Source organism: Natrix helvetica (genome assembly GCF_964273705.1).
Source record: "Natrix helvetica genome assembly, chromosome: 1".
NCBI classification, from domain to species: domain Eukaryota; kingdom Metazoa; phylum Chordata; class Lepidosauria; order Squamata; family Natricidae; genus Natrix; species Natrix helvetica.
In genome coordinates, this window is record NC_138548.1 from 272,306,529 (window position 1) to 272,317,663 (window position 11,135).

General features: G+C 40.7%; 1 protein-coding gene across 1 annotated transcript; it reads left to right on the forward strand.

The window, feature by feature from the left end:
- Positions 1 to 366: 366 nt before the first annotated feature.
- On the forward strand, positions 367 to 9,771 carry MSX2 (msh homeobox 2). The gene is made up of 2 exons (XM_081937376.1): positions 367 to 962; positions 7,704 to 9,771. Exons 1-2 carry the CDS (start codon positions 626 to 628, stop codon positions 8,126 to 8,128), a joined length of 762 nt encoding a protein of 253 aa, XP_081793502.1. The 5' UTR covers positions 367 to 625; the 3' UTR covers positions 8,129 to 9,771.
- Positions 9,772 to 11,135: the final 1,364 nt, after the last annotated feature.

Genomic DNA, 11,135 nt, shown 5'->3' on the forward strand with positions numbered 1-11,135 from the left:
TTGAAAACCCAGCAGTTTCTCCCCCCTCTTTTCCCCCAGTTTGAGAGAGTCTAAATATAAAAGGGGGGGTTGAAATCCTGCCCCCTTTCAGAGTTTCCTTTTGGTATCATCAGCCCTAATTACTCCACGGACTTTCCTGTTGTTTGGCTGGGTTACAGAGCTGGAAAGCTCCCTAATAACACAGCTCCGTTTGCTGCCCATGTCATTAACTTCTAATTTATTTAAAAGGCAAAAGAAGAAGAAAAAAGAAAAAGGAAAAAAAAACCCTCCACTTATGCTCAGGGCCGCTCAGAGCCAATCAGATGAGTCACCGCCTTACGTCGCCATCCCGAGCGGCTCTCATTTGCTGAGCCGCGCTTACTCAACTTCCCAAAGGAGGAAACAGCCAGAAGTCTCCCAAAAAAGGGGAGGGAAAAAAAAACTTGGGTCTGTTGTCGGGGGCTGAAGTGAGCGGAGGTGGTTCGTCCAGGAGAGCCTCTGAAGCCAGAGCTTGATTGAGAGGTCTGAACTCGGGAACAAGAAGAGGAGGAGGAGAAGAAAGGCGGCGGCGGAGGCGGCGGCGGCGGCGGCGAGACGCAGGGCGGCTGCTTCTCTAACGCGGGGATCTTTGCGAAGCTGCGCCGAGATGTCTTCTCCTTCCAAAGCTAAGGAGGTTTTCTCCTCGGACGAAGAGGGCCCGGCGGCCGGGGCCGAGGATCACCACAAAGTCAAGGTCTCTAGTTTGCCGTTCAGCGTGGAAGCGCTTATGTCCGACAAAACGCCGGCCCGAGAGGCGAGCGGAAGCCTGGAAGGGTCTGGCTTGGGTACTTCTAGGAACCTGCTCTTGCCCGCTCACGTCTCCAGGGAAGCTCCCAGCCCCGGCGGGCTTACAAAAACCTTCGAGACCTCGTCGGTGAAATCCGAAAACTCCGAGGATGGCTCGCCCTGGATTCCAGAGGCCGGCAGATACTCCCCTCCCCCAAGTGAGTGCTTTTAACATAGGGAGGGCTGGAAGGCGCTAGGAGGACGAAAGTTGGGCGACCAAGTCAACTGTGTGTGTGTGTGTGTGTGTGTGTGTGAGAGAGAGAGAGAGAGAGAGAGAGAGAGAGAGAGAGAGAGAGAGAGATGTGCCTTGAACCCCTCCAATCCCCCCCCCCCGGCAACCGGACATTTAGAAGAGCGGGATAGGGAGGCAGCCTGCGGGTTGTTGTTGTTTTTTAACTTCGGAGAAAGCATTTTGTCAGGCTGAATCCAAGGAAGGCTTCAGCACGGGGCGGGGGGGAGGGGATTACAAACCCTGCTCCAGTTCGCAAAGCAACCGCGGCGCAATGTCCGCTGGATAATTTCAGCGAGGTCGCTCGGCCTTCAAAGTTTAATAAAGCGGCTTCTTTTGTTTGAGCGCCGCCAGTTAACGTTTGGACTCGCTAGCGACGCGATCTTTTAAGCTTTAGCCGCCCCTTAAGCTACTCTGTGTCCGGAACTGTCCAAAGAGACGCCGCGGGCCTGGCGCCACTGACGCCTTTACAGTTCAAGGCTCAAGCTAGTTCACCTCCTCTCCCCCCCCCCCCCCGAAGTCCGAACGTCTCTCTCTCTCTCTCTCTCTCTCTCTCTCTCTCTCTCTCTCTCTCTCTCTCTCTCTCTCTCTCTCTCTCTCTCTCTCTCTGTCTCTGTCTCTGTCTCTGTCTCTGTCTGTCTCTCTGTCTCTCTCTGTCTCTATCTATCTATCTATCTATCTATCTATCTATCTATCTATCTATCTATCTATCTATCTATCATCATCTATCATCTATCTATCTATTTATCTCTCGGTCTTCCCAACCATCCAGATCCAACTTTAACCGGATAATTTTTAGCTTCTGCCTTTCGGGAGCAGAAGGTAGTTGCTCTCGCTGTCTTGCTTAGACCTCGATCGCCCCTGATCACCCTACCTCCTCATCCCCACCCCACCCCGTGAAAAGTCTGTTTCTCTGCTTAATTCGCTTAGTTCCGTGGATTTTCCTCCCCTTCCCGTTTCTTCACCCTTCCTTCGCCGCCGCCAAAATTGCGGCTTTCTTTCTAGCGGTCGAGGGACGATCCTTGCGCTCAGCGCCCTCCGGTGCCTTCTTCGGTGCACCTGTAGCAACAGCCGGCCTTCCCGGCTTCTCTGAATGCCTGCTACTGCCTAGTTCCCAACGGCAGGGTCCAGGCCCGGGAACCAAAGAACTCGGGATGCTGAGGAAGGGGTCACTTTGCTCTTTTATAATCCGTCGGGAACTTCCCGCTCCGCTTCGCCTGGTCCCGCCCGGGTGATTTTCTCCAGTAACCCTGGGTCGTAAAGGGAATCTCGACATCGGCGCTGCTAGGCGGTTCAGCCATAACATCTCCCCCCTCCTTTTTTTTTTTTTTTTGGTCTCCAGGAGCGTTTCTGCCATCCTGGTAACACCTACCTAGCTCATCCCAGGGAGATTTTGAAATGAACATATTGTAAAACTCTTTCTTAACGAGTCCACTTCTCTCCAAAAATCAGCTTGCCATTTGGCGGAAGGAAGGAAGGAAGGAAGGAAGGAAGGAAGGAAGGAAGGAAGGAAGGAAGGAAGACCCCCTCCTCTTCTATATTTTTGAACCCAAGTTAAAAAAACAGTTCCTCAAAAGATACTTGTTTCCCCCTGTATCAACCTTTTCTGATTCATTGGAGAAGATGGGGAAACCGCTTATTTTATTTGTAGCTGTCTTAGTACACTAACTGCAGGGTACTCTCGATATTCCATTATAATATGGCCATTTATGGCCCTTAGTGCTGTTTTGGTCTTACATCTGGCAAAGGATGGAGTCTGCCCCATGAAAACTTGTGTCACAACTAGGTTCATTTTAAAGTTATTGTCAGGCTCTGTCTGTGCTTACCCGTTTTAATGGAATATACCGTACATTCACAGTATGTTCTGTTAGGATCTAAGTAGACTTTTTTTAAAAAAAATCACTGTTGAGTATAAAAGGAAACCTTGTTTTCAGGGGAATGCACAGAAACCTACTGTCATGTTTTTGTGTTCCACACACCTTTCTGTAAAATCATATCGAAAGCGATCAAAGATTGTGCCTCTTCTTTCTATTTGGTTCTATTGCCTGGCCATATTCACTCAGACTTAACTCCTGAGTAAATCTGCATAGGATTGCACACTGATCATTCCCTTCACGTGATGAAACCACTCTAAAACAGTCTAAATCTATCTTGCAGTACAATTTAGAAGGTCTGCCTAGGGATATATGCAAGGATAGTCTTGAAAAAAAAATAAAGCAAAGTAAAATAACTTCTGCAAAGCATACATTGGCATTTCTGCTCATTTTTTTTTCTATGGAGTGAATTCAGTTTTGTGGGGCCTTGGAATTTTAGATCTGATGACTTTAAAAAACTTTTAAAATAGTCCCAAACTCATCTTAAATCATTTTTTTAAAACCTGGAAATTAAAATTGCACCAGATTCCAGTATGACATATATGTGTTTTCAACTGGATGAAAAGTGAAAAAGGAAAAATCATAAGGCAATATTCCTTTCTGAAAGGAGGATACACCTTGTAGAGATTCTGTCCCCTTTACTGAATTATTTTGATAAGTAATCTTACCTCTGTATAAAATTTTATTAACTTCAGTGGAATTTTCTCCCATGGATTGAATCTTAAAGTCTTCCTGCAATGTTCATTAATTTACAGATTTATTCATGTTGCTCCTGAAGAGGGAAAAACTTATCTGGAGAAGATCTATTCTCATCAAATAGCCAAATAAACTAAAAGTCACTTGAGGCACAAGGAGAAAAAATACCAAACATTAGAATACTTGAAAGGAAATGCAAGGGATAGCTTCCAGCTGCTGCTCAATATATAATTTTGTAAATAGTAATAAAACTCTTTTTTTTAAAAAAATAGTTGTACTATGGTGATGAACTGCAGCAATAAATGGAATGAGATCATTTGACAGATGGCAAGCTACTTTAGAAGACAATTTAAAAATGACAGAGATTACAGAGATTATATTTTTATAATGCATATCATATTTTGAAAACAGATGTAATGCCATTCGGAACCTTGGCTATTAACCAACTTCCATTAAGTAAAACTACTGCTTTGTGCCTTATTGCTTCAGCCAGAAGATATATACCTTGCTTTCTTCTCTTTTCTATTATCAATAGGGGCATGAACTGAACCTATGTATACTTTCCTAATATAAACCCAGTTAAGATGAAGTCATCTATGCATTTGAATAGCTGGGTGGTTTAACACATTCTTTGTAGTTTACCGAAACTCTCACACAAATATATAAAAGAGAACATATTAATCCTGCCTTCCAATAACATCTTTCAGTCAGTAAGATTTCTTCATTTTACGAACAATGATTTTTAACACTATCTTAAAGCACAAAAGAAGCCGATCTTCTATTTATGAACTCTGTTCATCAACATGGAAAACCATTGTTTACGGACCTCTTGGAGTTTGCTTTAGTTAGGGAGAACTGTCAAAAATTGAACGATTCTTTTAATATGTTCATAGTGAAAAAAAAACTACTTACATAATCAAAAAAACCTATTTCATTCACGATTAATACACTTTAAGATAAAACCTTTATTTTTGCAGCGTCTTGGTGACATTTACAACACAATCCTAAATGAAATACGAAAATAACTTCAGTTCTGTTTCTGTGAAAGATTTAATTCAGAATGGCTTCTCTATAAGTGTTCCTTATAGGAGGGCAATCTTACTGTATTTTGTATTTCTGAACATACTTTCTAAAGACAAAAAATAGATTGGCAAGAGAAAAAAGAAAAGAGCTCTTGTAGACCAATGGCATGGCATTTCTAGCATTGAAATAGTGCAATAACTACTTCGTTCTTAAATTCATTACATTTGTTCTTAAAATAGCACGATTCTAAAGAGTCACTGGATTTATACTACCCCCTCAGTCACAAACTGCTAAACACCTAATGGGTTCTGCGAACATAGCCTGTGTCATTTGTTTGTGGCTGAGGACGGAGTTGAGTCAATTCAGGAAACCATGCTAAGGATATGCTTAGATAAATCTGGCATGTAAAGATAGCCAAAATTTGCCTCTTCCACCACTGTTTCCCTCCAGCTTATTCTGAACCTGCAAGCTGAAATATGTTTATAAAGGAGCAAGCCTAACTTGAACACAAGGGACTCACTTCTGAGTAAACCAGCAGAAGTTTGCACTGTTAAGTTTACAAGGGGCTTCCTTGAGACTGTGATTTTCACAGTGTCTTGGAAGTAAGTCACCATGATTGATGTATCACAGTAGGACTGAGAAATGGGTGGGTTTTGATGCTGGCAGGTTGTTGTTTTTTTCCAAGGATTGAAAATAATAGCTCATATTATTGAACTTCTAGATATATGCAGATTCGACTGAAAAGAATCACAACCTTCTCAATTAAAGGTCTTGAGAAGTAATGGAATATGATTAAATCCCATATTTCTTCAGAATATATATTTTCAGGATTAGCACCTGTCAGAAAAACTATATGCTAAATCAATATATCGGCCTTTTGATCTCTATCCCCCCCCACACACCTGCCACTGCTGCCTAAAGATACAAGAAACTAAACTAATTCCAACAGAGAGGTGATAATCTACTCTGTTCAAACATCACATATATATCAATCAACCCTTAATTTCAGTGGAAGTCATATAAGTGAACATAGACTTGAACAAACAAATTAAAAACTTATCAGCTTTTATACTAGTGCCTGTAGGCAAAATTTCAAAAATATCTCAGCTAGATAAATCATAATGTAGTGGCTTATGCGATATCTAGTTTTCTACCACTTACAAGACTTAAAAAACAAGCTCACCTAGCTGAGTTTCTTTTAGGATTATGTTTCCCTTTTGCTTCAGTTATAACCTATTAAAATTCTTGTTTTTTCAAGACTTGCTAAAATTAACATACAGGCAGCACCTGATGTGCTTATTCTTCCAAATGGAGGCCTTTCAATGTCTTTACCTTCCATAAGTTTATTTACTGTTTTATTGGGCTGTTGTATGGCAGCCCAGGGTCACTTTCTGTGAGATGGGCAGCCACATCAATTTCATTCATAAATCAAAATAAAAAGTCATTTTATTTAGACAATCCAGCATGGAATAAATTACTGCAGAAAGGGAAGTGAGCCAGTGATTGACTAGGTAACAAGCTGGTTTCCTTCCTTCTTGATGTGATATTGGAGATACGGAATGTGAGAAGGACAAATAAGCTTTGCCATAAAAATTGTGGGCTGTTTTGTCACATTGGGTACAGTAACTGTCATACTGTTTTTAAGCACAGTAGTCCTCGACTTACGGCCACAACTGAGTCTAAAATTTCTGTTCCAATTGAAACATTTGTTGAGTGAATTTTTCCTCATTTTAACGACTTTTCTTGACACAGTTGTTAAGTGAATCACTGCAAGTTGTTAAATTAGTCACACAGTTGTTAAGTGAGCCTGGCTTCTCCATTGACTTTGCTTGTCCGATGGTTGCAAAAGGTGATCCCGTGACCCCGGGATGCTGCAACCATCATAAATATGAACCAGTTGTCAAATGTCCGAATTTTGATCATGTGATCATAGGGATTCTGTAAAGGTCGTAAGTGTGAAAGACGGTCGCAAGTCCCTTTCTTTCAGTGACGTTGTAACTTTGAATGGTCAGTAAATGAACTGTTGTAAGTCAAGAACTACCTGTAGGATATTTCTCAGTATATCACAACCTTTGTTCTTTTGCTCGCTTTCTTGCCAAAATACATATGGTCATTGGATTCTTGTAGTGGAGTAGGACATTTATGACGAACGTTAAATTTCCTTGGTAAATTCTAATATTCCTAGTGGAGGAATTTAAAGTATATGGTATAAACACATAGAGTGCTGTTTATTATTCCCTTCACATTGTTTTCTCTCAGAGTGTGCAAAGTGTACACTTCAAACTGGGTAGTGATATTGTGTCAAACACATGTTTTACATAGATAAAGTAAATCAAAAGTAACAACTGGCTACATATTCCTGTCAAGTGTGCGCTTAGTGATAAACCCCAATTTTGGCTGCTAAGTAATGTGTGTGAAATAACTCTCACACCAGGAGAGTTTCTAAATAGACTGTTAAGGACAAAGCAACTCTTGTGTGTTTGATTTGCTAAATTGCAGAAGACTTTAAACACAGCAGATAAAGACTCTGACTTAAGTGGATTATATTGGCTAAATTAATAAACCCAATGGATTGGATGGGTGATTGCTTTGATCTAGTGTAATAATTTAATGTGTGGGCACAGTAGGGTTTATCTGATGACTTGCTTTTGCTAAGAATAAGCTTAAGACATTCAGCTTATGAAATAAAAGGACATCATAAGCCAGAATTTCACAAATAATTCCTTCTCCATTTAAAAAAATCTTCCGTAACCTCCGAATGTTCTTGTTCTGTTTTATTTTATATACTCTCCTCCGGGTACTTTTCCAAAATGGAATGTTTTGTCTTATTGACATCAGTACGTGCACGTTGTACCTTTTTGTGAAATAAGCTTTGTTGCCACTCCTATACAAAAGCTTTCATCTTCCTACTTTGTTAGGCTATGGACATTATTCCCCTCCCCCCAAAAAAAGAATGTATGCTCTTTACATGATCTATACGGCATAAGAAAAAGAAAAAAAAATGTTGCTATTCCTTGCATTTGGCCATCAAATTCTCGTCTCCTCAAGTAATTGATCTTTCTTTGCTTTCCTTCAAGGACACCTGAGCCCCACAGCCTGTACACTGAGGAAACACAAGACCAATCGGAAGCCTCGAACGCCTTTCACAACTTCCCAGCTGCTAGCTTTAGAGCGCAAATTCCGTCAGAAGCAGTATCTATCCATTGCTGAACGGGCTGAATTCTCAAGCTCCCTCAATCTAACAGAGACCCAAGTCAAAATATGGTTCCAGAACCGGAGGGCCAAAGCAAAAAGACTGCAGGAAGCAGAGCTGGAGAAGTTAAAAATGGCGGCGAAGCCCATGTTGCCATCCGGTTTTAGCCTCCCTTTCCCTATCAACTCACCTCTCCAGGCTGCCTCTCTCTATGGAACATCATATCCCTTTCACAGACCTGTGCTTCCCATCCCACCTGTAGGACTCTATGCTACTCCTGTGGGCTACAGCATGTATCACTTATCATAAGAAGACCGGAAAGGGATGATGGAGTGTACTTGGTTAAAAAGTGCTGTACAGAACTATGACTGGTCATTTTTCACCTACTTGTAATGTGCCTTATCAAATATATAGGAATTTGAACCCAGAACCTGGGGATTCTGCAACTTGGGAACCAACCAAATGTGAGCTCCCCAGCTAGAATCTGATCCTGAATGCAAGTTTTAAAATATATATATATATATACAGACTTAAGGAATATAGTTTATTTATATATTGCACCGGGAAGGGGGATTACATTGATAACTATTCCCAGGAAAATGTATGATTTAATTATTAGCCTCCTCAAAGTTCCCAGTAAACCTGTGGAATATCATTCACACACCCACACACCTTGACAGTGAGAAACTTGCAGTCTTTTCTTATGCTTGCTTACTCAGAAGGAATATATCTCACTTTTTTCAGCAGTACTTATTCCCATAGTGTGGTATAAGTGCAGGCCTGGAGGTAAAAATGCATTCTTTGACTGATTGTGGAAGCGTAAACATATTGAGGAGCTTTATTTATAAAACCAACTTCAGAAATAAAAGCTGACTTGAGACTCGGTTGGTTTCTGCATTTCTCTTTGGACCCCTTCACGGCACTCCAGACAGTCCTGGAAACTGAAATGCAAGGAGCTGGAATACTTCAGATGCAAAATAATGGATTGTGGGGGGGAGGGATTGTTGATCTGATCTGGCAAAGCGAGTTTTCTGTTCCTTTATAAAAAAAAAAATTCCTCCTGGAATATTTCCTGTAGAATGGCACCCATGAAGTGGGATTCCCCATTTCAATCTTGTAAAGGATTTCTACAGATGCAAGGGTGGGTTTTTTTGCCAAGTTTTCGTTTGCAGTTTATTCTTGTTTGTAAGGCAGCATTCAGATGGTACAGGGCTATGAAAACCTCTTTTAGATTTGTCTTGATCCCGGTTTGCCCTGTGTCCATTTAATTATAATTTAAATCAAGTCTGTATTCAGCCACATTTGGGAACAAACAGGTTAGGGATACGAAAAGATTCGTAAGTAGTGCAGGATATGCAGAGGGATGAGGAAACCGGAGTTGTTTTGTGTTGCAGAGTTGTTTTGTGTTTATTGCAATAATCTTGTGATTTAACCATTATTAGCTTGTAAAAATGAATTATGCTTAAAGGAGTCTTGACACACCCACAAATCCCAGAGGATGAAACAAAGCTATGAGAACAAAGTAGTTCCGCCCACTCTAAAGACAGGACAACTCTCCTCTCTTTGATTTATTTCAGAGGAGGGCAGGGAGGAAAGAGTTCTGCTTGGCATATATGGTACTATGTAACCCAATTGTTTTAATTGTTTTATTATTATTATGGCCAAACCTTGTGGTAAAGTGTCGACAGAGGAGGCAGGTTGCTGAAGACCAGATGTTTCCAAGGTGTGTGTTTAGCATGTCCTCAAGAGTGAGAAGGAATCTGCCCAGCTAAAGGCAACATTGTGAATCTTTTGTCTATTAGTTCAGTGCTGGCCTTTTACCCACCCATCCCTAGCCTTACGAAAATCCCTTTGAAAGGGATGCCTTGTACAATTTTATATATTTTATTGAAGATTTATTATTTCTTATCTCTTTATTTAGAATTAAATTAAAAACATCTTGTTTAACGGTGTGTTGATTTGTCCATGTGTGGAGTTAATTTCTTTCTTAAAAAAAAAAAAAGAAGATTAATTTTGCCTTCCCTTCTCTGGGTCAAAATCAAAGACTTTTGGGTAGGTCAGAAAAAAATAATAATTTTAAGAAAATCCAAATACAGACATTGCAAGTCATTAACAATCTGCTTCTAAATATTTTTTTTCCTTTGGTATCTTTACTACAGACATTGATGTTGGCTTCTTCATTAATACAGTTTGTGCTTTTAATAGTATGACTTTATCAAGTTGGTCAGGAGGGAGAGAGATGAATAGAATCCACTGGTTCTATTCAAACCAGTGTCTTGGCTCTGAATTTGTTGCTTTCTGCCTATGGAGATTCTCCGTCATCCAGGTCATGGTTGTCCCAAAGGTGCTTTTTTTCAAGAGGCAACTGGACTTTCTGATTTTTCTTTGAAGGCTTTTCGCTTCTCATCCAAGAAGCTTCTTCGGCTCTTCAGGAGAAGCTTCTTGGATGAGAAGCTAAATGTCTCCAAAGAAAAAAATAAAGTCCAGTTTCCTCTTGAAAAAAAAAAGCATCTTTGGGATTGTTGCTTTCTTGGCTCTCCAGATCATTAGGACATGCTCCCTAATATGTACTAAAAGATTTCACATCCAGGTTAGGAGAAAAATAGCAAGGGGAAAGTACCCAAAGTGTTAAGGCTGTAATGTTCAGGAAAAAAAATCCAGTTTAAGGGATATCAGACAACCCTGGTGGGTGAGGGAACCATGCACACAATTGTTTCCTCTTAAAGGATTAAAAAAAAACCCATAAGTACAGTCCAGAGGAAACTATGACCTGATCTTTTATCACTGGAAAATGCTAGATTTAGAATTCATGGAGATGTCAGGATATTACCTTAATACTCCCAATCCAGAAAGCCAGTGTCTCCAGGCTGCAAACCTGCATACCTTTAACAGAGAGTAAACTTTGTTTCTATTGAATTCAGTGGCCCTCATTCTCTAAAACTTGTGTGTGTGTTTATGTGTGTGTGTGTGTGTGTTCATGTATGTGTGTAATTATGCCATTAGGGGATTAAGACAATGGCTTCATTGTCCTTTTCTTTGATCATCAGGAAGTGCTTTTTGCACATTCCAAGTTAGTTCAGCTGAGAAATCTTATAAGGATTTTTGTTTAATCATGAAGGGACAAATTGTAATGACAGCAGCAACAACAATGCCTTTGTGTCAGTCCTGACTACTGGTGGTTGCCAAGAGAAATTCCCTCAAAGATTTCAGAAATGGTTTGCCATTGCCTGTTTCCTAGAGCAGAGAGAAAGTGACTGGCTCAAAGTAACTCATAGGTGGGCCTTGAATCCCCTTATGGGTCTCCAGGTTTCCAGCC